The sequence below is a fragment of the Rhinoraja longicauda genome, unplaced genomic scaffold (assembly GCF_053455715.1).
Source record: "Rhinoraja longicauda isolate Sanriku21f unplaced genomic scaffold, sRhiLon1.1 Scf000122, whole genome shotgun sequence".
Lineage (NCBI taxonomy): Eukaryota > Metazoa > Chordata > Chondrichthyes > Rajiformes > Arhynchobatidae > Rhinoraja > Rhinoraja longicauda.
The window spans coordinates 267,762-293,329 of record NW_027601340.1 but is presented as its reverse complement, the minus strand read 5'-3'; the positions used below and the strand labels follow the sequence as shown (position 1 = coordinate 293,329).

At 41.9% G+C, this 25,568-nt stretch overlaps 1 protein-coding gene across 7 annotated transcripts in view; it reads right to left on the bottom strand.

Annotated features, from left to right (window-relative positions):
• Nucleotides 1-329: 329 nt before the first annotated feature.
• Nucleotides 330-25,568, bottom strand: part of LOC144590084 (RNA-binding protein 4B-like) — a 32,512-nt gene continuing 7,273 nt past the window's right edge. The window contains exons 3-6 of one of the 7 annotated variants that reach the window (XR_013546165.1): nucleotides 11,207-11,305; nucleotides 9,726-9,853; nucleotides 6,501-6,645; nucleotides 4,091-4,229 (exon numbers count right to left, since the gene is read on the bottom strand). Coding sequence is in view for 2 of the 7 variants with exons in the window: in XM_078394950.1 (XP_078251076.1) it covers nucleotides 19,164-19,870 (707 nt within the window). In the remaining 5 variants the exon portion in view is untranslated. Of the gene's footprint in view, nucleotides 791-2,192; nucleotides 4,230-6,500; nucleotides 6,646-9,725; nucleotides 9,854-11,206; nucleotides 11,306-15,156; nucleotides 15,569-19,157; nucleotides 19,871-25,568 lie in introns of those variants that run through there. The other 6 variants (XR_013546164.1, XR_013546167.1, XR_013546166.1 and 3 more) reach the window with 6 other exon arrangements.

Genomic DNA, 25,568 nt, shown 5'->3' with positions numbered 1-25,568 from the left:
TGTTCCCGATGTTGGGGAAGTCCAGAACCAGGGGTCACAGCTTAAGGATAAGGGGAAGTCTTTTAGGACCGAGATGAGAAAACATTTCTTCACAGAGAGTGGTGAGTCTGTGGAATTCTCTGCCACAGAAGGTAGTTGAGGCCAGTTCATTGGCTATATTTAAGAGGGAGTTAGATGTGGCCCTTGTGGCTAAAGGGATCAGGAGGTATGGAGAGAAGGCAGGTACAGGTTACTGAGCTGGATGATCAGCCATGATCATATTGAATGGCGGTGCAGGCTCGAAGGGCCGAATGGCCTACTCCTGCACCTATTTTCTATGTTTCTATGATATTGATTGCATTATCAAAGGTTCAAAGGTCAGTTTATTGACACATGTACCAATTGAGGTACAGTGAAATTTTGAATTACCATACAGCCATACTAAAAAGAGCAATGACACACAACTACATAAAAGTTAACATAAACATCCACCACAGTGGATTCCCCATATTCCTCACTGTGATCGAAGGCAACAAACTCCACCCTTCTTCCTCTTTATTCTCCTGCAGTCAGAGCAGTCGAACCTTGCGCACTCGAGGCGATAAAAGCTCCCGGGGCCTGGAGCTCCCGAAGTCGGCCTCTAACCAGGGACCACAAGCTCCAAGACGATAAATCCACAGGCTCCCGTGCTCCAAAGTCAATCCCCAACAGGGATCGCAAGCTCCATCCACGATGTTAAGTCTCCAGGCTCCGCACTTGAAGCTACCGAAGTCAGTGTCCAGCAGAGGCCGCCAGCTCCTCAATGTTAGGCCTTAGTTTGGACAGATACGACACGGAACAAAAAAAACACCAAAAAAAAACAACAATTTTAATCGCATCTCCGTCAAGGCAACACTAAAAAAAGGTTTCCCCCCAACCCACCCCCCACATAAAACAAGCTAAAAAACACTAAAGCATACATTTAACACATACTAAAAAAACAAGTGAAGGGACACTGTTGGCGAGGCAGCCATTGCTGGCGCCACCCTGTGCAAACACTAAACATTTCACATAATTCACAAAGGCATTGACAAAGCACAATTCAGAATTGGATATTAATTTTCACAAGATGTTTACATGCTCAACTTGATGTAGTTGAAAATGCCCTAATTTCATCTCCACACCATATTTTATCATTCACTCTGGCTTAATGCTCAACTTCGTTTGTGCATTTTAATAACCCCCCCACAATCCCACTGAACAACCATTTTCAATAGTTGTTCATCCAGAGCATGTAATATCCTTGTTCATAGGTTTTGATATGACCTCATTTAAGGTAAAAAGGTAGGCTGTAATGGAAAGAATGAAACTTGTAGCTGAACAGCAGTGAAACACATTGATGGGTGGATGTGTTAGAGATGGAGGAAAACCAACGCATAGCTCTTAAAGGCAGAATTCTATGGTTATCTGTTAGATTACGATCTCTCAAAATCATCTTAACCATTCCTAACTTTAATTTTATCGTGTGTGCTATCATCTTCACTAACTTTCCGGTGACATTGATTGTGCACCAGAAACAATGTTTATTCCTCATAGAGGGAACACTATTTTAACTCTCAAGCCGACATGTATTACTTCAGAAAACCGATTAAATAGAAGCCTTATAATGAGCAGGAGTATTAGCAGTGAATTATATACAATATTTATCATAGGGAATTCAAATAGGTCTGAGTTTACACATTGGAATTTGTTTCTCTTAGAACTTTTTCAATGACAATTTTGAACATTTTACAAAGATTTGGTTACTTATGCTGTATATCAATTTTGTGCCTAATCATTTTGCACAGCCATGCTAATGATCAACATTTAATCTTTCATCAGAAGAAAAATTACGTGAAAAGGAGTCAGGTAATGTACTTAATCACAGTTGAATTATATTTTCAGTGGTATTTTATGCATTGAAAAGAGCACTAAAATTATTCTCAGATGAGAATTATGTCCTGGCTTCTACACTTAATGATCTGCAAATAACGTTGGAGATTTTTTGTCACTGTAAATCTAAGCAGCGCCGCATTCTTCGCGACGGATATAGTAACTGTTTGTAGGGAGAGCATAATGTATCTTTTTATTCTAAGTTCCAAGAGATAAGCATCAAAACCAGGATGCTTGGGTTCTAATACAGTTCATAATAAATTCATGAAAATCAAACGAAACGATTGCAAAACGGTTGGGGTTCTGGCGGAAATATGAAATCACAAAAAATGCTTTCCAATATGCCAAAATATTTGAAATCCAAAATCTTGCACTTGCAAAATGGCATGCGCAGTGGTGAGAGTTCAGTTTATTGCAGCTAAAGCATCTTGCCGTTCAAAACAAACTGCGTATGAAAATACAATCGAGACACGAGTATGTCAGCTAGTGCCATAGTTTAATACAGCATGGAAACAGGCCCTGTGACCGAACTAGTCTATACAGACCCAGATCCCACATCCAAGCGAAAGAAAAAATAAAGAAACTGCACAGCATAGTGTTGCAGTTACAGAGAACCTGCAAATGTCAACAAGTGCAAGGGCCATAATGGGGTACATCGGAAGATCGGGCATGCTTGAAATATCCTTGGCCTTCAAGACTCGACTAACAGCGGAGAAGATATTCCCTAATCTGCAGCTACGAGTTTTCAAACTTTGCCCTTCTTATGCCCGAGAGAAGAAGGGAGATGACAGATGGTCGGGTAGCATGTCTTAATACAGACATGAAGACTTGGAATAAATGAGGTTTCCCTAAATAATGACATTGATGAGGGAGTCTTGTTCTGCAGATAGACTGTGTAATTCGAACTCAATGCAGCAAACATCGTGTAACAGATTGGCAAAGCTATTTGAAAGTCTCAAAGGCTGGGGAGTAGATAGAATATCCTTTCTTTTGGTTGAGGGTTGAAGAGTGAATGCCAAAAGTGATACCCTCCAAATACACTGTAATTTATTGGACTTTGATAGTAACTTTAATGTGCGAATTGAAATGCAGCGCTCAAAAAGCTGGATAGTTATCCCTTAGTACATCTTTCTCAGGGTAATGAAGTGGCTGAATGGGTCTATCAGTATTTTACATACATAGAGCAAGCTTGAACTCAACAATCCAAATAGCCTCCGATAATGCCGTAACCCTTGTGGTCCTCTTCATTCAGCTTACAAATAAAAACCAGATCAATTATTACAAGTTTTACATTTGCATTAAACACAGGACAAAATCATGTCACAAATTATTTGAAAAATCTCCAGGTCATTCATCTCTGCCATATTTATCTTTAGAGCTGAATTATCTTCGTGCTATTTGCAGTAAGTAACAAGTCTTATTTTCTGATTACATGTTTACATATCGAAGACTGTAAAGTTGCAATGTTCTCAGTCACATCTGATTTTAGTAAAACATAAAGATATATAGTTCCGCGCTTCGCACTTTTTTAACTTGTCGGTTGAAATGCAAGACTGACCTCAAAGTCCTGCATAGGTAGAATTGTAATGCACCCGAGCAGAGCGTAATGTAGAGTTTATCAGAATAACTGCAAATTAATGTTTTTTGGAACAGAAATTTACTTTGGCTGATATGAAGTCTGTAATAATTTGATTGGCGATCCAATAAAAAGAGGGGTGGTCTCAAAATCTGAGATTAAACTGAAAGTATAAATGTGATGAACGATGGGCTGTTTCAAGGGTGTGGGAATAGTGAATATGATTTGGAAATCACGTAGCCAATTCCACATAGAAAATTATTCCAACTGGTTGTCTTGCATGCAAGTAAAAACAGGAACGTGCCAGGGAGTCAACAAATCAGACATCATTTTGAGAGACAGAGTCAACGTCCGACAGCCAGGTTTTATTTGTCACCAAAGATAAACTTTGCACAGGGCTGTGCAGCGAACGTATTGGTGTAGATGGCAGTTACATTGCACTCAACCAGAGTTGAACAGTACATCAGGCGATCGGTAAACACACAGGGAAGGCACTGCCAGACATGATTAATTACCCACGTTCGCCGTGCCAGTCAGGATGCAGTCCTCTGCTCCATGTCTAAGTCCCCAAAGCGTTCATGTGGCTCTGTACATTCTGCCCAACACCAACCTTCCTGTGCTCATTCATCCACAGATATATTGGCAACTATCTCAGTCTCGTGCGTTGCAATGTGTGGATATGGAGATGAGACGATCTGATCCATAAGCGGATGTAGCCAGAAGTTTTCTATGAAGTTCCTGTTCAAGATATGCAATATGCAACCTAGTAAAACATAACAAGGAAGCAATCATAGATGCAGTCGCTACCATCTTCTTAATGCCATAGATTGCACTAATGTATACATCACATACATTTGATAACATAAATGTCAAATGTGTTCTCATCCTCATATTTCACACAGAAACACGACTCTGCCATTTGATAATACTGACAAGTGCAACAGCAAAATAGTGCTGAGCACGGAATCTCGGATTTCATTTTGCCTAATCAGTTAAATGATAATTTTTGTTTTTCAGGAAAAGGCGAGGATATAAAAAGTAAGACTGATGCATTTTCTACCTACAATTATATTTTCTCTCCATATAACTCACAAAATCAATTTGTAGTTTTGAGATGAGTTTATTAATTCCCTTATTTCCAGTACTATCGACATCATTGCGATTGATCCTTTTGGGAAACTTTACAAATCAAAATATGTTGAAATATTCCGGGAATTCAAAGTTTCCAAGTTTTCACACTCAGAGCAACAGCGTGGATAAATGAGTTATTCTGTTCTTAAATATATACGCTTCGAGCGTGTTTCAAATCATGCCTATTGTTGACAGGTTTATTTGATATGGTGTGTAGTTAGCATGCTGCAATCATAAAACAGTTTTCACTGATAAAATTCGACGAATTTCATAGCGTCAGCAAGTCATCGAAAAAAAAATACGACTCGACACTCGGAGACTATTCAGACCATCGTTTTTCTATCAGTTTTCCAGATAGGAAGTTCACTTCTTACCACTCTATTGGCATTTATTTTCTGTCATGCCACTCAAAGTCATGCTATCCTTTATGTTACCTTCTCAATATTTCACATGATTTGCATGCCAGTCCCAGAAGAGGACCTACAATCATCCACTCTTAAAATTGTTCCACTCTTTTAATTCTCTTTTCTACTTGCAAATCTCAGAACATTAGGTTGTACTCTAACTGTTGTACTTGTGCATGGATTGCTTGTATTCATGTCTCGTATTATCTGATTTGATTGGATAGCATGCAAAAATATATATTTTTCCAATGTATCTCGGCATACGTTTACAATAATTAACTGACATCGATACCAATACCAGTTATACCTCCCACCATTACTTTTTTGGATTAAAATCAATTTGCCATACTCTGCTCACTGTTCAAGCCATACACACCTTTTTCACAGTATTATGCTTTCCACTGCATGGTCAATTAATCTCCTCAGCCATCTACGTGCCAGCATCAACCAACCAAAAACATAAGCACGCACACACACACACGTTCCACAATAGAGAAAACGATAGTTATCTTGAATCTTTCCATCAATGTACAGCAGATCAACCGGAATCAGGCATTTATAAATTTTGCTTCCTTTACTGCTCTTGCGTCATATAGCTCGGAAACAGATCATTCGCCCCAACTTCCCTATGCCAACTAAGATGCTCCATCTACGCCTGTCCCACCTGCCTGCGTTAGAGAGCTAACCTGCCCAAACACTTCCTATAGCAACATCTTGTAAACACGTTTTCAATCTTTCCAGTTTAACAACATCCTTCCCAGAACAGGGTAATCAACACCGAACACACCCGAAACACGCTCAGACCAACGCTTTGTGCAACTGCAATATAACATTCCAACTTCTATATTCAATGCCCTGGCTGACAAAGGCAAATATACCAAAAGCTTTCTAGAGCACACTATCTACCTGTGATGCCACCCTCAAGCCTGCACTCCTAGATCCTATACTCTACCAAACAATGGGTAAAGACATTTCACATGGTTAACCAATCATATGTTTTGCTGTACCTTGACTTAACTAAACAATAGGTCATTTTAACTGTGCCTGAGAAATAAGTTAATTTGTGAAAAACTATTCATGACAATAACCTGTACAATCTCTATTTTTCAGAAACAATTGAAGATACAGAGACATGAAAAATTACCTGATTAAAAAAAATCTATCTCTGCATCTTTCTTTCAACTGCAATTGACTTGCTTGGCATCGGGATTTTTTTTCTGCGTATTAAATTTGCGATTAACATAGTTATCTGCTATTTCTTAACCTGAGGGAATATTCAACATAGCAGTGGAAAATATAGGTGATTTCTCCAGCAAAACTATATTTGTAATAATATCTCTGTCATAGCAGCGTGAAGATTTCTCATGGTTAATCTTGCTGGTTATCCACACTAGAAATGCTTGATATTCTGTTACAATTACTGGAATGTATTTAAATAGTAAGATTTCACAGCGTTTAACTAATGCCGGCACAGATTTCATACTGTTTTATTTACTCACTGGTGTTAATAATAACAATTGTTATTATCATGTTTGCAAGCCAGCAGATCCATTCGATATTGTTATCAAGTCAAGTCAATTTTATTTGTATAGCACACTTAAAAACAACCCACGTTGACCAAAGTGCTGTACATCTGATTAGGTACTAAGGAAAAAATGAAACATACAGTAGCATACAAACACAACAGCACATACAAAACAGTTCACAGCGCCTCCTCAATGAGTCTCAAACGCTAGGGAGTAGAAATAGGTTGGGTAACCATGTAATACATTATATTAATCATCATGGACTGAATAATGCAGAGGTGCTTCAATGTCATGTGCCAGTGGTACAAAAGGTTAACATTCCAAAGAGTGATCACTGAAAATCTCTTGATTATCTAATGTGACCAAGTAACCATGTCAAATGAATGATATGGAAGTCAGTATCCAATGTACATGCTTAGTGCAACTAATTTCAATTGAAAATTATGTAACCTCAATTGGTAGTGCAATTATTTCATTTAACACAAAGGGCAGTATAACTGACAGATAAACAGACAGACAATATTCATTAGTTCGAACTCCATACATGAAGTACTCAAAATACGAAGAAATAAGGTCATGAAATTCACATTATTTACTTTCACCGAATATCATGCACATGGTCACAAAAGGTGGATATTTACAGCTTATCTCCTAGTCTACTTTCCTGTTTATTGAGCAAAAACAACATTAATTACACCCATTTGGTAAACACCTCTGCCAGTGTAATTAGATAGTTTTCAAAACGTCCTTGGTCACATTAGATAATCAAGAGATTTTCAGTGACCACTCTCGGGAATAATCCCCAATTAAAAATTTAACATTTTATAAACTCTCTAAATTTGCGGATGACACGAAGCTGGGTGGCAGTGTTAGCTGCGAGGAGGATGCTAGGAGGCTGCAGAGTGACTTGGATAGATTAGGCGAGTGGGCAAATGCATGGCAGATGCAATATAATGTGGATAAATGTGAGGTTATCCACTTTGGCGGCAAGAACAGGAAAGCAGAGTATTACCTGAATGGTGGCCAATTAGGAAAAGGGGAGATGCAACGTGACCTGGGTGCCATGGTGCACCAGTCATTGAAAGCAAGCGTGCAGGTGCAGCAGGCAGTGAAGAAAGCGAATGGTATGTTAGCATTCATAGCAAGAGGATTTGAGTATAGGAGCAGGGAGGTTCTGCTGCAGTTGTACAGGGCCTTGGTGAGATCGCACCTGGAGTATTGTGTACAGTTTTGGTCTCCTAATCTGAGGAAAGACATTCTAGCCTTAGAGGGAGTACAGAGAAGGTTCACCAGATTGATCCCTGGGATGGTAGGACTTTCATATGAAGACTGGATAGACTAAGCTTATACTCGCTGGAATTTAGAAGACTGAGGGGGGATCTTACAGAAACATATAAAATTCTTAAGGGGTTGGACAGGCTAGATGCGGGAAGATTGTTCCCGATGTTGGGGAAGTCCAGAACCAGGGGTCACAGCTTAAGGATAAGGGGGAATTCTTTTAGGACTGAGATGAGAAAACATTTCTTCACACAGAGAGTGGTGAGTCTGTGGAATTCCTTGCCACAGAAGGTAGTTGAGGCCAGTTCATTGGCTATATTTAAGAGGGAGTTAGATGTGGCCCTTGTGGCTAAAGGGATCAGGGGGTATGGAGAGAAGGCAGGTACAGGTTACTGAGCCGATCAGCCATGATCATATTGAATGGCGGTGCAGGCTCGAAGGGCCGAATGGCCTACTCCTGCACCTATTTTCTATGTTTCTATGTACCAGTGGCACATGACATTGAGGCATCTCTGCATTTTACAGTCCATGATGATTAATATAACGTATTACATTGTAAGTAGTAAAATGAAAGATGTATTTACTCCCGGCAAAGTACTTAATAAAATCATTCCTCCAATCGAGTCTTCATTCAGATTCCTTGGGAATACCTGAATGTTTGCGTGCGTAAAGGACGTCATGCTCATAACATATAGCTGCGACTTCACACAAATAATATGGGGGACCTTCTAGAGAAAGTCAATGAACATTTTGCTGGCCTGTCGCCATCTTTCTCTCATGTGCTCAACACGTCCCTTTCGTTCCACCCAACACACACACATATATCTGGGTGCCATTTTCTCCTTGGCTTCACTTTGCAACATAACCACACCGCAGTGATTTTAGTGTTCAAAGCTGAGCATCGGGTGAATGCTCAATATTACTTATTTCTTATCGATCTGATTAATGTTGACTTGGTTTATCAAAAGTGTGCATCTGCCGTGCACTCTGTCGTGCACGAAGCATGAAAAGAGATTACCAGTTTGCTTAAATTGGTCTGTGCTTTTGGCAATTAAAAATGCTTATTTCTCTGAACATCGCATTGTTTGTTGTATGGAAGATTAACTGATGTTAACAAGAAAGTAAAGAAATTTGGGGTGGGGTCTCTCATTTCAGCATCTGGGTATTTAGCTGAACAAAATATTTTAATTCCTGTGTATGCAACACATTAACCTACAAGATTTGCATGCGTAGTGTGCAGTCAAACGTTCAAGGAATGCAGCAAGCAAGTAATGCCGCAGATAAGACACAAAATGGTGAAGTAACTCAGCGGGTCTGGCATCAATGACATTCTTTAACCATCGCTTGGTCTAAACCAGTGGTGTCCAAACTTTTTTCAAAGAGGGCCAGATTTGATAATGTGAAAATACCCGAGGGCCAATGGCCCCCCACCCCCCGAACCTTTAATTAATGCGCTCCCCCCCCCCGGACCTTTAACTCATGCGCCCCCCCCGGTCCTTGCGTCTGACAATCCGCAGATGGGGCAGCGCTGACTGCCGGGAGGTGTAGTCGCCGTCGCCTCTCCCGCTGGGGGGGGGATGCGGCACCCGCCCGACTGACAGGATCGCCTGCCAATGAGCGTGCGGGGTGAGGAGAGCTCAGCTGCTGCTCTTCCCCCCCCCCCCCCAACCCCGGGAAGTGTAGTCGCCATCGCCTCTCCCGCTCGGGGCGGGGGGGTCGGGTAGCGCTGACCGCCGGGAGGTGTAGTCGTCTTCTCCCCTCCCCCTCGCCCTACCTTCATTCTGTTAGTCAGTGCTGGCGGGCCATAAATAATACATTTTAAGACGGAAGCTGCGGGCCGTATAAAATCTGACCTCAGGCCGCGATTGGTCCCCGGGCCAGACTTTGGACATGTCTGGTCTAAACCATGAAATTCCTTACCTACCAGCATACTGGGAGAACCTTCATCTAAAGCACTGCTGAAACTCCCGGCAGATGCTCACCACCATTTCCTCAAGAACAGTTAGAGAAGAGCTTTAAATGCTGGCATTGCCAGTGATACCCATGTCCTGCAAGAGAATGAAAAAAATTGCATCAAGCAAATACTTTATGAAACAATTAAAAAATGAGTATCAAGTTGCAGCACAGAGGCGTAGATCCGGGTTTGAGCCTTACTATGGATCTTTGCCTGTACAAAGTTTGTCTGTTCTCCCCCTGACCTGTGTGGATTTTCGCCGAGATCTTTAGTTTCCTCCCACACTGCAAAGACGTACAGGTTTGTTGGTTAATTGGCTTGGTGTAAATGTAAAATTGTTCCTTGTGTGTGTGCAGAGCAGTGTTAATGTGCGGCAATCGCTGGTCGGTGCAGACTCGGTGGGCCGAAGAGCCTGTTTCCATGCTGTGCCCCTAAACTATACTAAAAGCGGCTGGAAGTGAGGAACACTGCAGTGTCACAGACCCTGGAGTGTTTAATTGGACATGCTGATGTTACGGCCAAACAGAACAAGAGTTTGCATCTGCTAAATATCTAGTGAAACATGAGATATTGAAATGTGATACCTGAAATTACCACATTTTCCCTATTTCTATCAAGCATACTTGCCTGCAATGCTAAAACTAAGGCTCAGATTAAAAGGGAAATACGATACGATAGTAGCTATGCGGTGAGAGGATAAAAAGTTTAACGGAGATGTGCAGGACAACCTTTTTTACACTACACACGGAGTGTAAAAGGGGCCTGGAATACATTATCAGGGGTGATGGTGGAGACAGATGCAATAGTGGTGTTTAAGAGGCTTTTAGATAGGCACATGGAACTGCAGGGAATATAGGGATCCGGATTAGGCAGATGAGATCAGTTTAACTTCGCATCATGTTCAGCACAAACATTGGGGGCCAAAGGGCCCATTCCTGAGCTGCACTGTTGTACGCTCCAACATTGCACAGATCCAATAAACAATTTTCACACCCTTTGGTGGTTTTCCACTTCCTTGAAATGGTGAAGCAAGCTATTTTCCCCCTTGCTCCTATTCAAATGCATCTATTCTTCAAAACAATCACTCAAGCAGGTGTTCATGGTATCACAGGGCAAGATGTAGCCAACACCCAAGTTAAGCCAAAGTGATTTACAAACAGGCCACAGTCTAATGCTTGTGACTGTGAAAAGGGATTGGAAGAAATTAGTTGTTCTTCTCATAAAGCTATTAATCAAATTCAAATTACCAACAACCACTCTGAAAATTATGCATTTCTCACCTATGCTTAACTTGAGGTGCCTGGTTATTAGGTCAGTGCAGTTGTCTATTAATGATGCAAGTTGATAATTAATCCCCAATTGTTCTAAATTAAACAATAGCATATTAAACTCCATTTTACCGCCAATGAAAAGCAAATCTCAGATGCAAAGCAAATATTTTGCTTACCAGAAAACTATGGATATTCCTTAGCTTGCAAGAACTGCCAGCAGAAACCAATTTTAACTGTGTGTGCTGGGCCCAGCAAGAAAGAACCCGGATGACAACCTTGAAAGAGATAACAATCGAAAATTAGCCATGATTAATATTGATCACTTTGGCCAGCTGGCCTATTTCGCTGTTCCATCATTCCAGGTTGCTTGCCTGATTTCTTGAAAAAACAGAGAAAAATCACTAAAATGTAAAGGAGCTACACTATGATTATTTAATGCAAAGATATATTTTGATTTTATTATATCTTGTGTTTAGACTTCTTAGATGGGTGAGAAAATATTTTTTTGCATGGCTGTTTCATGCAAGCCAAGCATCTTTTGCAGTCAAGTTACAAGAGCTATAACGGCTTTGGGTTTTACTATATTGAAATGGTTTACTTCACCAAAACCCAGCTGCAAGTTACCTGTGTGATGGAATAGTCTGCACTTATTTAATGTCCTCAGAGAGAAACACGTGTGGCTCGCATCATCCCAGGACAGCATGGTTTGCCTCACTTATATGTAATCCAGTAGCTTAACTGTTCACCCATCCCTTACTGCACAACATGTATGCCGCGTTTAGTATCTACAGGATTAACTGACGCAACTTGCGAAAATTCAATCCGCAGGACCTTCCAAACCTTAGTGGGCACAACATGGAAGGACATCGGAGCTGATGTATAAGAACACCCATCGTGTCCACATTCATCTCCATGTCATGTGCCACTCTGACTTGGAACAACATTTCAATTTGCTTTCACACTGGTGGATAAAAGTTTGGAACCCCATTACTGTAGTGATTGTAGCTAGAAGAAAGCAAGTTTAAATGTCACTCTCAGAACCTACTATTTGAGTTTAGTTTTTTTTTAAAAGTTTTTAGAGATACAGAGCAGAAGCAGGCCCTTCAGCCCACCGAGTCAGTGCCGACCCCACACATTAACACAAGACTACACACACTAGGGACAATTCACACTTATACGAAGTATACAAACTCAAGCCAATTAACCTATACATCTTTGGAGTGTGGGGAGAAACCGAAGAACCCGGAGAAACCCACGCGGTCACAGGGAGAACGTACAAACTCCATACAGACAGCACCTGTCGTTGGGATCAAACACGGGTCACTGGCGCTGCAAGGTAGCAACTGTACCGCTGCGCCACCATGCCACCCCTTATTTATTACAATAGTTTATTATCAGAAAGAATCTAGAAATAATCACTGACAAAGTGTCAAGCAAAGTGTTGGCCTTTCAGAAAGGAACCTTACTGTCAGCACTGCATTAACGAATGGTACAGTGGCAAGGCAGAAACCTAAAATTATCCTCAATAGGCACTCAGAAAGCAAGCCCATGATGCGTGAAGGACACTGAACCCATGACAAAAGTTTTTTTTTTAACATAAAGCAAACTAATTTGCCCAGAAAACGATTGAGAGTGGAAAACGCATGTAAAATGTGCAACAATAAAACTCAGTTAGTTGCAACAGTTCAGTCACTAGATTGACTGATGGAGAAATTACCCAAATCAAAGCTGGGAAATTACTTATCACTATCGCATCCTTTCAATCAAAACAAACTGCACCATTGAGATAAGTAAAAGCACCGTCCTTACCCATCTTGGGCTAGAATGACTCCGATGATGCAATGTGGTTGACTCCTAAATCTTCCCGAAAAATCAAACAGAAGATCCGCAACCTACTCAAGAGAATCTAGGATTGGACATGAAGTTTAAGCTTTGCTTTTAACAACGCATACAGACAACAACAAAGTTTCAGCAACATTGCGAGAGCACTTTCAGAGCAGGCTGACGAGGGTCCCAGCCTGAAACGTCACCTATCCGTGTGCTCCAGAGGTGCTGCCTAACCCACTGAGTTACTCCGGCACCTCGTGTCTTTTTTTTGTAAACCAGCATCTGCAGCTCCTTGTGTCTCCACTTTCACCCGTAGATTTTAGCAGATCAAACATGTGTTTAGCCTCCTTCACTTTCAGCAGAAATTAGTTGGAGGTGATATATGCAGCTTTGCTCGATGTCAAAAAATATATGTCAAATTATTTTCGGCAGAATAATTATCAAAAAGAAACAAAAACACATTTGGACAGGTGTTTAGTTTAGTTTATGTTCATTGTGTTGCTTGTTCACCAGTACATGGACAAGAAAGGTTTAGCGGGATGGATATGAGCCAAACTGGGACAAGTGCGACTCGTGTAGATAGAGCAGCTTGTCAGCATGGACAAGTTGGGCCGAAGAGCTTGTTTCCATGCTGTATGACTATGATTCGAATTAATTTACCTTGTTTTTAAGTATGATATCTGGAACATCACCAGACATCATTTACCTTGGTTTTAAAGTACGATATCCAGAACATTACCCCTGCTTATCTGCTGCAAAAATGGTCATCGGTTCCATTATTACTTCAAGCTTGATATTTCCCTTAAAACTCTACTCAGCTATCTGCCATGCTTTGAGCATGAACACTGTCCATATTACAACTTGTACAAAATGTACTTAATCTCTCTCCTCTGCATTCATCAACTTCCACTGGTTCCCAAGTCACGATCACCTTGACTTAAAATTCTAGATTTTCAAATTTTAGTCAAGGCGGATACCACTTATGGAGACTAAAGTTAAGTTAGCAGACCTGTTGGATCTTCCTGTTTCTACCATTTTAATTTCCCTTCCCACATCAACCTTTCTCCACTGGGCCTCTTCCATTTCCACAGTGAGGCCACAGCAAACTGGAGGTACAACACCTCATATTCCCCTTGGGTAGCTTAGAACCCAACATTACAAACATTGAATTCTCCAATTTTCGTACAGGGAGAACGTACAAACTCCGTACAGTCGGTACCCATAGTCAGGATCGAACCTGGGTCTCTGGCGCCATAAGTCCGCAACTCCACCGCTGCGCCACCCTAATTGGAGGTATGCACCTAACTTACCAAACTATCCAATTAACAGGAAAGACAGAAATAAAAATTCACTTTGAAAAAATAAATCCACACAATGGAAAATCTTAGTTTAGTTTAAGAGATACTGCACGGAAACAGGCCCTTCGGCCCACCGGGTCGGCACCGACCAGCGATCCTATCACATTAACACTATCCTACACCCGCTAGGGACAATTATTTACATTTACCAAGTCAATTAACCTACAAACCTGCACGTCTTTGGAGTGTGGGAGGAAAGCAAAGTTCTCGGAGAAAACCCACGCAGTTCACGGGGAGAACGTATAAACTCTGTACAGACAGCGCCCGTAGTCGGGATCGAACCCGGGTTTCTGGCGCTGCATTCGCTGTAAGGCAGCAACTCTACCGCTGTGCCACTGTGCCGCCTCAAAATAAATAGTGCCAATTCCTCCCATTGAGCACTGAAAGACTTTGGACCTTGCACATTTGTTATCTGTCAAGTGTGAACTCCCTTCCTGATTTGGTTGAGCAGCCTTGTTTTTATTTGAAATTTCCAGAAACTGTCATATTTTGCTTTAAACAACCTTAACAAAGCCTTAATTGGAATCTCAGGAATCATCCAGTGAAGTGCCCTATTGTATCAGTGATGAACAGCCACACTAAAAATGAGCAACAACAAAATTGCACTGTCCTCTCCTCATTTTCCAAGCTGGAGTCCATCTTGCATATCTGTCTACCCATTCTTCACGAGGCAAACAGGCACCCACACGCTCAAGATTACAGCCTAGTGATGAGTAGGAACTACAGCAAATTATTCTGAAATCTGTTAAAGCAGACAACAGTTCAACGGGTACATGTTGCTGAGCGCAAAGGGTTGGAAAGGTGCAGCAAGCGGCAGAATTAACTATAACAGACATCGTCTTCGACTTTACTTAGAAAAATCTGACAATAGACAGCAAGCCACCATAGAAGTTGATCGCAAACCCCTGCCTCGATGGTAGGCCCCAATGTACAAACCATTAGATGAGACTGTGCATTAATAAATCTAACAAAGATACTACTGAATACCTTTACAGGTCGGTTTTAAAGATTAACACGGACGCAACACGCTCAGGCTGAATACTGATTGTTTATTGTAAATCGTATTACAGAAAATCCAAATGCTTCAGATTTAAATTCTTGACAATTATGCGAGTCATTGCTGCTGAACACAAAAAGAAACCCAGAGAGAAAAATTAAAACCAAAAAGATTTTTAAAAATAACTTGCTCACAATTTGGTGAGTAGACGAGTCAGCAGCTAATTAACACCGATATTTTAAGAGTTAGTGTCGCACTAACATTTGTCCACGCTAAAACCAACAAGCAAAACATATGACCCGAGTTTCTGCACGTACCAAGGGGACCCGCGGCTCTCGTCACGATGCAAAGCAAACCTGCGAAAGAAGGGACAGTGCAGATTGATTAAAAACAGGGCTTTCAACTCGCCGCCACACAGGTGCATACCACTGAGAATGTGTTACTAAGAGTAGGAGTCTATTCCTGATCTCGACCTGCCAACAAGTCTATTCTGAACCTGATGATACCCAAACAGCAACTGCAAGTGGGACACAACCACATCTTGATTCTCGTTACCGATATTTGATCAGTCATGCTGTACACATACAACACTTTTCAGTCACGGCCAGGAAGCAGCCCGAATACCAGCTATCCAAGGCTCAAGAGCTGCGTAGCACATTAATGATCACCCCTCTCAGTGTCTGGAAAATGGACATTCCTTGCTGTTAATAGAGCAAAGCGCCTCACTACTTGGAACTTCGACTTAACGGTTCAGTAAATAGCAAAAAAAAGTTATTGACAAACACATTTTTTTTACAAGACTTAACCTAGGGTAGTGGGTGCATTGTCATAAGTCAGTACAACGAAAGACAATATCGAATCTCCCCCTTTTAGGTTATCAAAATCCGGATAGAAGTACACCAGATAACCAAAGGAAAAAAAAATGCAGCCACTGAAGCAGGATTTATTTATCTAGCAAATAAAAATGACTTTACGACCAAGGCAGTGGTTCGATCTGTGTGGATTTAGCAGATTTTCGCAGGTACCAGAGGCTCTTCAAATTTTGTGCACTAGGTTAATTCCCGGAATGGCGGGACTATCATATGTTGAAAGACTGGAGCGACTAAGCTTGTATACACTGGAATTTAGAAAGATGAGAGGAGATCTTATCGAAACGTATAAGATTATTAAGGGGTTGGACACGTTAGAGGCAGGAAACATGTTCCCAATGTTGGGGGAGTCCAGAACAAGGGGCCACAGTTTAAGAATAAGGGGTAGGCCATTTAGAACTGAGATGAGGAAAAACTTTTTCAGTCAGAGAGTTGTGAATCTGTGGAATTCTCTGCCTCAGAAGGCAGTGGAGGCCAATTCTCTGAATGCATTCAAGAGAGAGCTGGATAGAGCTCTTAAGGATAGCAGAGTCAGGGGGTATGGGGAGAAGGCAGGAACGGGGTACTGATTGAGAATGATCAGCCATGATCACATTGAATGGCGGTGCTGGCTCGAAGGGCCGAATGGCCTCCTCCTGCACCTATTGTCTATTGTCTACCACTTCTATACACTCAAATTTGGAGTAACTATCACATCATCTACCGATATATGAAATTAAAACCCACTTAATCAGCAGAGAGTCCTCACAGCACTGTATGAAAAAAAGTGAACACTCATTCTGTTACCTGATACATGTGGCCTCTGGGACACATTTCTTGTCCAAGCCCAGAACACAGAGCCCCTGAATACAAAGAGTGGAAGTGCTGACAATATGCTCAATGGATTGAACAGTAGCAACATCTGTCAGATGCACCTTCCAGGGCTTATTCTTTGATGCCACCACCACCTTTGTACCAGGTAACAAATTGGGATGACATATTACAGTGTGTATCCCATGCAGCCTAATGAATGCTAATCGACTATTGATTTCCTGATCAGCTTCTCATAGGAGTCTAAAAGTACATGTCCACACAAAATGTGACTACAGCATGCACCCAACTGCCTCTCTATAATGAATACAACTTAATAGGAATGCTGGATTGAAACGGTGGTACAAGGGTGTCTCCTTTCTCAGAAGGTTATTTACATTATGACTAGTTAAGATCAACCACAAAAACAAAAATGACAAATTCCATTTCAAATTTCCAGAAAACTGTGTTTGTGTCTTGATCTTAATTAACTAATGATTGTGACGCACTCAATTTGTTGAAATTTAGTAAGATTCTTTTGCTTCATTGAGATGCAAGAAACTGCCTGGGAAAACAGTTGACCTATACTTCATTACCTTACCCACCCCACACCAAAGGTTTCCTTAGCTCTCTTTAATATTCTCACGAATGACCAACTAGTTTATTGCAGCATGGAACTGGACAGATATGGGAAGTGTCAGATTTCACGCTGCTAGTTAACCTCATCCCGAGGAATATCAGGCATGACAACTGAGTATGGAACATCTCTGCTAGTGATGGAAGAAAAAGAATTAAACAATACACCCAATCATATTCCCGAACCATTGGAATGAGTTTCAGTTGCGATAAAGATGTACAATATATTAATTGGCGTTTTTTCGGCTATCCTTCACAAGAGTCAGAAAAAGTGCCACGAATTGCCGCGACAGATTAGTGACACAGAGCACCGTTTACTTAAAACTCAATGGGATTTGCCGAAGTCGTGCAAAATGCTCTGCTCCTATTCTCAGATCCTAACTTGTGTTTGGCCTCCCCGCTCCTGCTTCTCTTGTGCACTCTCCATCTTTTCCTCGGTTTATATCAGGCTGGATCCTCTCCTCCTATCAATCCCTTCTCTCCCACAGCTCAGTTCTGAGCTCAGAGCTTACCCCAGTCTACCACTGCCAGATTTTCCTCACATACTCTTACATGTTCTAACCTAATAGCTTCATGCACAATGAGGCAATGTGCTTTTTTTTTTCTTGTCAAGACAAAAAAATAAAACGTGGTGCATGGATTTGGGACGGGACCAAAAAAAAGCTCACTGTGGCTGTATGGATTACAAGACTTCCAGAATGTATTTGGCATCAAATATCTGTTAATGCATGCAGTGCTTACCAGAGCCAAGTATAACCAATCAGATCTGTAATTTTAAACACAGACCAGTGGGAAGAAAATAATGTGGTAATCCATATTACAGCAAATTAAGGTCCACCAACATTTCTGTGGACATATGGGATCTCAATCACCAGCTCAACATTCTGCTTATAGGCCTGAACTTGTTAGGAAAAAAAAAGTGAGGATTCTACACCAGGCCAGCCAAAACCATAACCGTGCAGACTTGTCAACAGTCCATGCGCAATGATGGCAGCCTTTGCAAGGGTCATAATATGTAAACCTAGAGTCTGTGACACGCTAACATAGTGACTGTGTCCACCGATGCTTTGTAATTCATGTTCATAGAGTACCAGAGGAGGCTGACGTTCCATAGCTTTATAAAACATAGGAGCAGAATTAGGCCATTCGGCCTATCGCACCTACACCATTCAATTATGGCGAACCTCTTTCCCTCTCAATCCCATTCCCCTTTTTTCTCGCTGTAACCTTTGACACTCTTACTAATTAAGAACCTATCAATCTCCACTTTAAGTCATTAAGAGACTTGGCCTCCACAGCCATCAGTGGCAATGAATTCCAAGATTCACCACTGACACGCTAAGAAATTCCACCCAATCTTTCCAAAAGTACGTCCTTTTATTTCAAGGCTGTGCTCGCCGGTTCCAGAATCTCCCACTAGTGGAAACATCCTCACTGCATCTACTCAACCCAGGCCTTTCATTATTCGGTAGTTTTCGATGCCATTCCCTCTCATCCTCTGAAATCTAGCAAATACAGGCTCAGAGCCACCAAACGCTCATCATACGTAACCCATTCATCCCCAGCATCATTCTCGTAAACCTCCTCTGGACCCTCTCCAACACCAGCCAATGAGAATACAAATGCATTACCAATGTTAAACAATCCTCACCTTAAGTTAGTATGTGGGGTACTGAGCACGAGGGTACTGAGCAGCAGCAGAGTACTGCGCAGCAGAGTACTGAGCAGCCGAGTACTGGGCGGCAGAGTATTGAGCAGCAGAATATTGCGCGGCAGTGTACTGTGCAGCTGAGTACTGGGCTGCAGAGTACTGAGCGGTAGCGTACGGATCCCTCGCGTCAGTATGTGTATGGTCATACGCAGATGTAGCAACCGCACCGTGCTCGAACCCATATTCGCTGCCCACAGCAGACATGGACGCTTGGCGTCGTATAGGGCTCCTGTCGCGACCGTAATAGGAAGTGGAAGTTGCCAATGGCCGCCGCTCGTATGGCTTTACCGCACCGGGGATACGATCTCGCAGGGAAGTGCCAAGAGACGTATATTGCGCCGTTTGTCCATAAGGATCTCCAACTGCTCCGTAGGATCCTGCCCGATACTTTTCGTAGTAGTCGGAGGCCCCGTATCGCTCATCGTATAGAGGGCGATCTCCATACCCAGCTATGGGGCGCGCGGTCATCGAAAAGGGATCTAGATAATCGCGTGAGAAGTTGCCTTCAAAACTGCTTTCGAGACCACCTTGATCTTTGGGACACTCTTTAGACCAGTGGCCTTCTTTACCACACCGGAAACAGCCGTTTTTTTCGCCCATCCCAGGTTGCATCCGCAGCCGACTCTTGGACAGTTCAACTTGCAGCCGTTTGCCTTGAAAAGGAGATGCAATACAATATCAGTAAGAAGAACATTAACCAGATGCACTGGCTGACACATCAGCATAAGTGAGGATCTTTGCTTCGCTTGTCAAACAATACAAAGAAATCACATCTTAACTAACAACACAGGACAAATTCACTGTATATCTGAACCAGGCCCGAAAGTGCAAAGCTCATTTCTTGAACAGTGATGACTTGGTTTACATCAGCCACAGCTGTTCCACAAGGTTACTGACTTCCGTGATATGGAATGCAAAAATCAGAATTAAAGTGTGGAAAACATACTTGCTCATTGGGAAATAACGTTGGAATATATGATCCAAATACAATTATGTTGAGTTATCAATGAACAATGGGTTCCGAGCTAACTTTTTGCAAAACAGCCAAGCACAAATAAAAAGTAACCAATGCTTGTTACAAAAGATACAGAATATGAAATCAGTTATCAGTAATGCAATTATAGAGTGTTAGTTGGATTTAATATAGCTCACTGTTTTTTTGTTAACTACAATAAAGTTTATTACCAAGTAAGGAAACTTTCTGCCCAGACTTCATTGTTGTTGACATAATTATTGTGGATTAGAAGGTAACCCAAAGGAATATTCTTGGCAGTTTTAATCACTTTCGCGGCATTTTGGATCTTTAATACGAATTAAAGGTAGTAGTGGCACAGATCGTAGAGCTGCTGCCACCGAAAGCTACAAACGTAGGTTGAATCCCGACTTCAGATGCTGTTGGTGGGGGAAGATGTATTCTCCTTGTGTCTGCGTGGGTTTTCTCCAATTTCTCTGGCTTCCACCCAGATCCCCAAGACATGTCAGTTGGTAGGTAGGTTGGCTACAGTAAATTACCCAAAGAGAGCAAGTGAGTGATAGAATCTGGGGAAATTTTATGAGAATGCAAGGACAGTAAAACTAGTCATTAATCTAAGATTACTGTAAATGGGTGATTGATGATTGCCATGGAATCAGTGGGTCAAATGACCCACTTCTGAGCTGCATGACTACATAAACTCAATGTCTGGAAACTATTGTAGAGTTGTTCACTTATTTCGCCAGGCAATTGCACCAAGAAACACATTACTTTACACAATGACAATACAGACAGGGGAAAATTGAAGGTGTCGACATGCATTGTTTCTTTGCAGAAACAGTCATCCACCAACTCAGGGTAGGAAGGAACTGCAGATGTTGGTTTAAACTGAAGATTTATTTTTCATTGTACTCTTGTCCAGCTAAGCTCTTTGTTCAGGAGATAACTAGAGACGGATGATAAATAGTACCAAGAATTCGTGAACACAAGAACCCAAGATTGAACAAAAAGTCTGTGTGTCATGGCACTCTTGCAGGAGAGCCACTGATAATATATTGACATCACCCATTCCTTTTATCCAGAGATGCTGCCTGTCCCGCTGAGTTACTCCAGCATTTTTTGTCTAACTCAGGGTATATCAGAGTAAAGCTGCTAGACTAATATCCAAAGGCCCGGACTTTCAGGTAGACAGTCAGAACCAAATGTGCAACACTAGAGAGCAAATCTATAAGACCAAGAGGTTTAATGGAAAGGTGCGGGAAACAAGATTTTTCTTTAAACAATGGTGGGGGCCTGGAATGCACTGCAGATGAATGCAGATACAATAAGGCATATGAGGTGCTTTCAGATAGGCACATGGAAATGCAGGGAATAGAGCGAGATGGATCATGTACAGGCAGATGAGATCTGTTTAACTTGGCATCATGCTCAGCACAATCATTGTGGTCCGTTCCTGTGTTGTACTGTTCTACGTTCTATGGACTGTTGATGCAGAGGGGCAACATCAAATCACGTCGTGATAGATAAATAAATCATTGCTGCCACAAAATACAAGACTGTTATTAAACAAAAAGCAATTCACAAATATCTTCCAGGAAAGGAACATGTGTCTACATAGACATTTTGCAATATCGGTCGCTGGAGAATGCAATTTATTTTTCATTGTACTCTTGTCCAGCTAAGCTCTTTGTTCAGGAGTTAACTAGAGACGGATGATAAATAGTACCAAGAATTCGTGAACACAAGAACCCAAGATTGAACAAAAAGTCTGTGTGTCATGGCACTCTTGCAGGAGAGCCACTGATAATATATTGACATTAGAACTAAGGAAGAATTAGGTTGCTCCATTGATGTCACAGCTAACGATCGTATTGAGTAAACTCTAATTTCCTTTTTAGAGTAGGTCATTTTTATAACACTAGTCATCTTGCTCAACCAACATAGGCAACCCAAATCAATGGTAGAAAGCCTGTGTACTCAATAGTATTCCCCACAAAAGCAATAGTGTTTCGGCAAGGAAAATGAACACAGAAATCAATGAACAATCAAAATTAGTGCACAGACAGTAAATGGTTTAAGGTGGTTGGAGAGAGATGCAATCAGCAATATGAACTGTTCTAGCAATACCCAGGTACACATCTGATCATATTGCAGTCATCCATCAAACATAGAAACTAGCTTTATATAGCATATCCATTTAGATACTAAAGCATCAGCAAACAGAATTCTGGCCTCTGTTATTCCAAATATGAGATACACCCAAGAAGAATTTGAACAAGGAGCATGCATGGTGGATGCAATTGAAAGGGTTACATGAGGAGAGAATACCAGGCCATTTCCCTCATCCAACATCAACGGCTAGCTTCAGAATGTTCTCCGTTCTACTGCCAATCCACTAAGATCACCTGCTGCATGGTCACTTTATAATGTTCATCAGTGAGTTTATCCCCCGGAAACACCCCAGATGTTCCCAGACCAATTAATTCCCTGCCATCAACATCCTTTATTTTCCAAATCTCAAAAATACATCACAAATGAATCTCACAATCAAGGGATCAGTGCAAAGAGCCACCATCTTTCACATTTAATCATTAATTGAGGACAATGAAACAGTTAATAGGGAGGTGGCTCCAGGCATATTCCTAATCTGAGGTGGACACAAAATGCTGGAGTAACTCAGTGGGACAGGCAGCATTTCTGGACAGAAGGAATGGGTGACATTTCGGGTCGAGACCCTTCTTCAGACTGATGTCAGGGGAGTGGGCGGGACAGAGATAGAATGTAGTCGGAGACAGTGAGAGTGGTGGGAGAACTGGGAAGGGGAGGGGATAGAGAGCAAGGGATATTTTAAGTTAGAGAAGTCAATGTTCATACCACTGGGGTGTAAGCTACCCAAGCGAAATATGAGGTGCTGTTTCTCCAATTTGCGCTGGGCCTCACTCTGACAATGGAGGAGGCCCAGGACAGAAAGGTCAGATTGGGATATCGTGGATCCCGCAGCTCCGTTCTTGCTCCCCCTTACCCCATTCACAACTAGAACAGAGTCCCCCTTGTCCTCACCTTCCACCCCATCAACCGTCGCTTTCAGCAGATAATCCTCCAACACCTTTGCCACCTCCAACAGGATCCCACTACAGGCCATGACTTCACATCTCCACCACTTTCTGCTTTCCGTAGACCGTTACCTCCGCAACTCCCTCGTCAACTCGTCCCTTCCCACCCAAACCACCCCCTCCCCAAGCACTTTCCCCTGCAACTGCAGGAGATGCAACACCTGTCCCTTTACCTCCCCCCTTGACTCCATCCAAGGACCCAGACAGTTTTTTCAGGTGAGGCAGAGGTTCACTTGCACCTCCTCCAACCTCATCTACTGTAACTGCTGTTCCAGGTGTCAGCTTCTGTACATTGGTGAGCCCAAGTGCAGATTCAGCAATCATTTCGCTGAACACCTCCGCTCAGTCCACCTTCACCTACCTGATCTCCCGGTTACTCAGCACTTTAACTTCCCCTCCCATTCCCAATTTGACCTTTCTGTCCTGGGCCTCCTCCATTGTCAGAGTGAGGCCCAGCGCAAATTGGAGGAACAGCACCTCATATTTCGTTTGGGTAGCTCACACCTCAGCGGTATGAACATTGACTTCTCCAACTTCAAATAGCCCTTGCGTTCCCTCTTTCTCCATCCCCTTCCAGTCCCAGTTCTCCCATCAGTTTTACTGTCTCCGACTACATTCTGTCACTGTCCCACCCACTCCCCTGACATCAGTCTGAAGAAGGGCCTCGACCCAAAACATCACCCCTTCCTTCTCTCCAGAGATGCTGCCTGTCCCACTGAGTTACTCTAGCATTTTGTGTTTACCTTCGATTTAAACCAGCATCTGCAGTTCTTTCCTACACATATTCCTAACCTAGCCAGACGTACGGTTCTGAACACGTGTTAAAGGCAAAAAAATAAACACTGTAGGAAGGAATTGCACATGCTGGTTTATACTGATAGACACAAAATGCTGGAGTAACACAGGCCGTATCTCTGGAGAAAGGAATGTGACATTTCTGGTCGAGACCCTTCTTCAGGCAGGAAAAGGGCTTCAACTAGAAACATTACCCTTTCCTTCTCTCCAAAATTACACTGATGTGTTGCAACATACTTCAGTTAGAAATATCAAGAGGATGATCCACCAAGACTACCTTCTGGAATCTTTGCCAGATAAATCAATCTGCATATAAATCAATTCATTCCAAAGCATGTCTGGAAATGGCAGAGAGCAGTGGAGAAAGCGTAAGCTTGGGCACTGGACCATCTGTGATGACGTGATTGTAGAGGACCAAATTATATCGTGGCAGCAACTCTGACATACAGTTTATACACGGTCTGTTAATGGGGAGAGGAGACAAGACCACCAGTGCTTAAGGAATAGCTTATGGAACAGTCTGAAGGGTCTCAACCTGAAAATTCCTTCTCTCCAGTTACTCCAGCATTTTGTGTCTATCTGCAATTTAAACCAGAATCTGCAGTCCTTTTCTACGCAGTGCCTACGGAATGTTTTTTGCACTCGAAACCTCAGAAAATGTTTAGACAAGCCGAGTCAATAGCTGTTTCTCAATAAATACCATGAAAACAAATTACATGGACACTACACCCCTACTGCTTTTTAAGTTTACTGTGTTGAAATTGGCTACCCACTTCCGACAACACTCTTCAAATTGCTTGCAGGGTATTTTGTGAAATCCTGAAGCTATGAGAAACATTATCTGAATGTGAGTCCTTCTAAAATCGATAGCACTATTTATGAATCAGGACAATACCAAGACTATCCTCAGGCAATGATCCCCAGGGTCTTGGGGCAAAGGGCTTCCAAATGCATCAATTCTTGCGCCAAGGAACCCCAAAATTATTTCCATCCAATGAATCAGAAATATCATCAACTTGAACTCAGGGTTGAGCTTGGGTTATGAAAGAATTGGATAGTACCTCCACTTGATCTTGAAGAGCTGTTAATGAGGGTGAAAACAATGCACAACTGCAAGATTTTGTAACTCTAATCACAAAAGAAAAATTCAAAAACAAATAATGACTTGGAGATAGCGCTGACACAATGATATAGGCAAATTACATAACAGCTTACACACAACAGAATGTTATAATTCAGGGGCAATAAAAGACCCTTATATTAGAATAAAAACAAAGACACAAACATAAAACATGAAGCAGCAATTGAGATCAAGGACAATGCTGCAGTGTTACCAGAGGCAGAGAAACACGAGGATTTGTAAATAAAACAGATGCAATTCACTGTGAAAGTGACACAAAGCCTGGCACTTTCAGGGTAAAATAAAGTAAAATTTTGCTGCATTTAGCACTTTCACAAAGGTTTTATTTC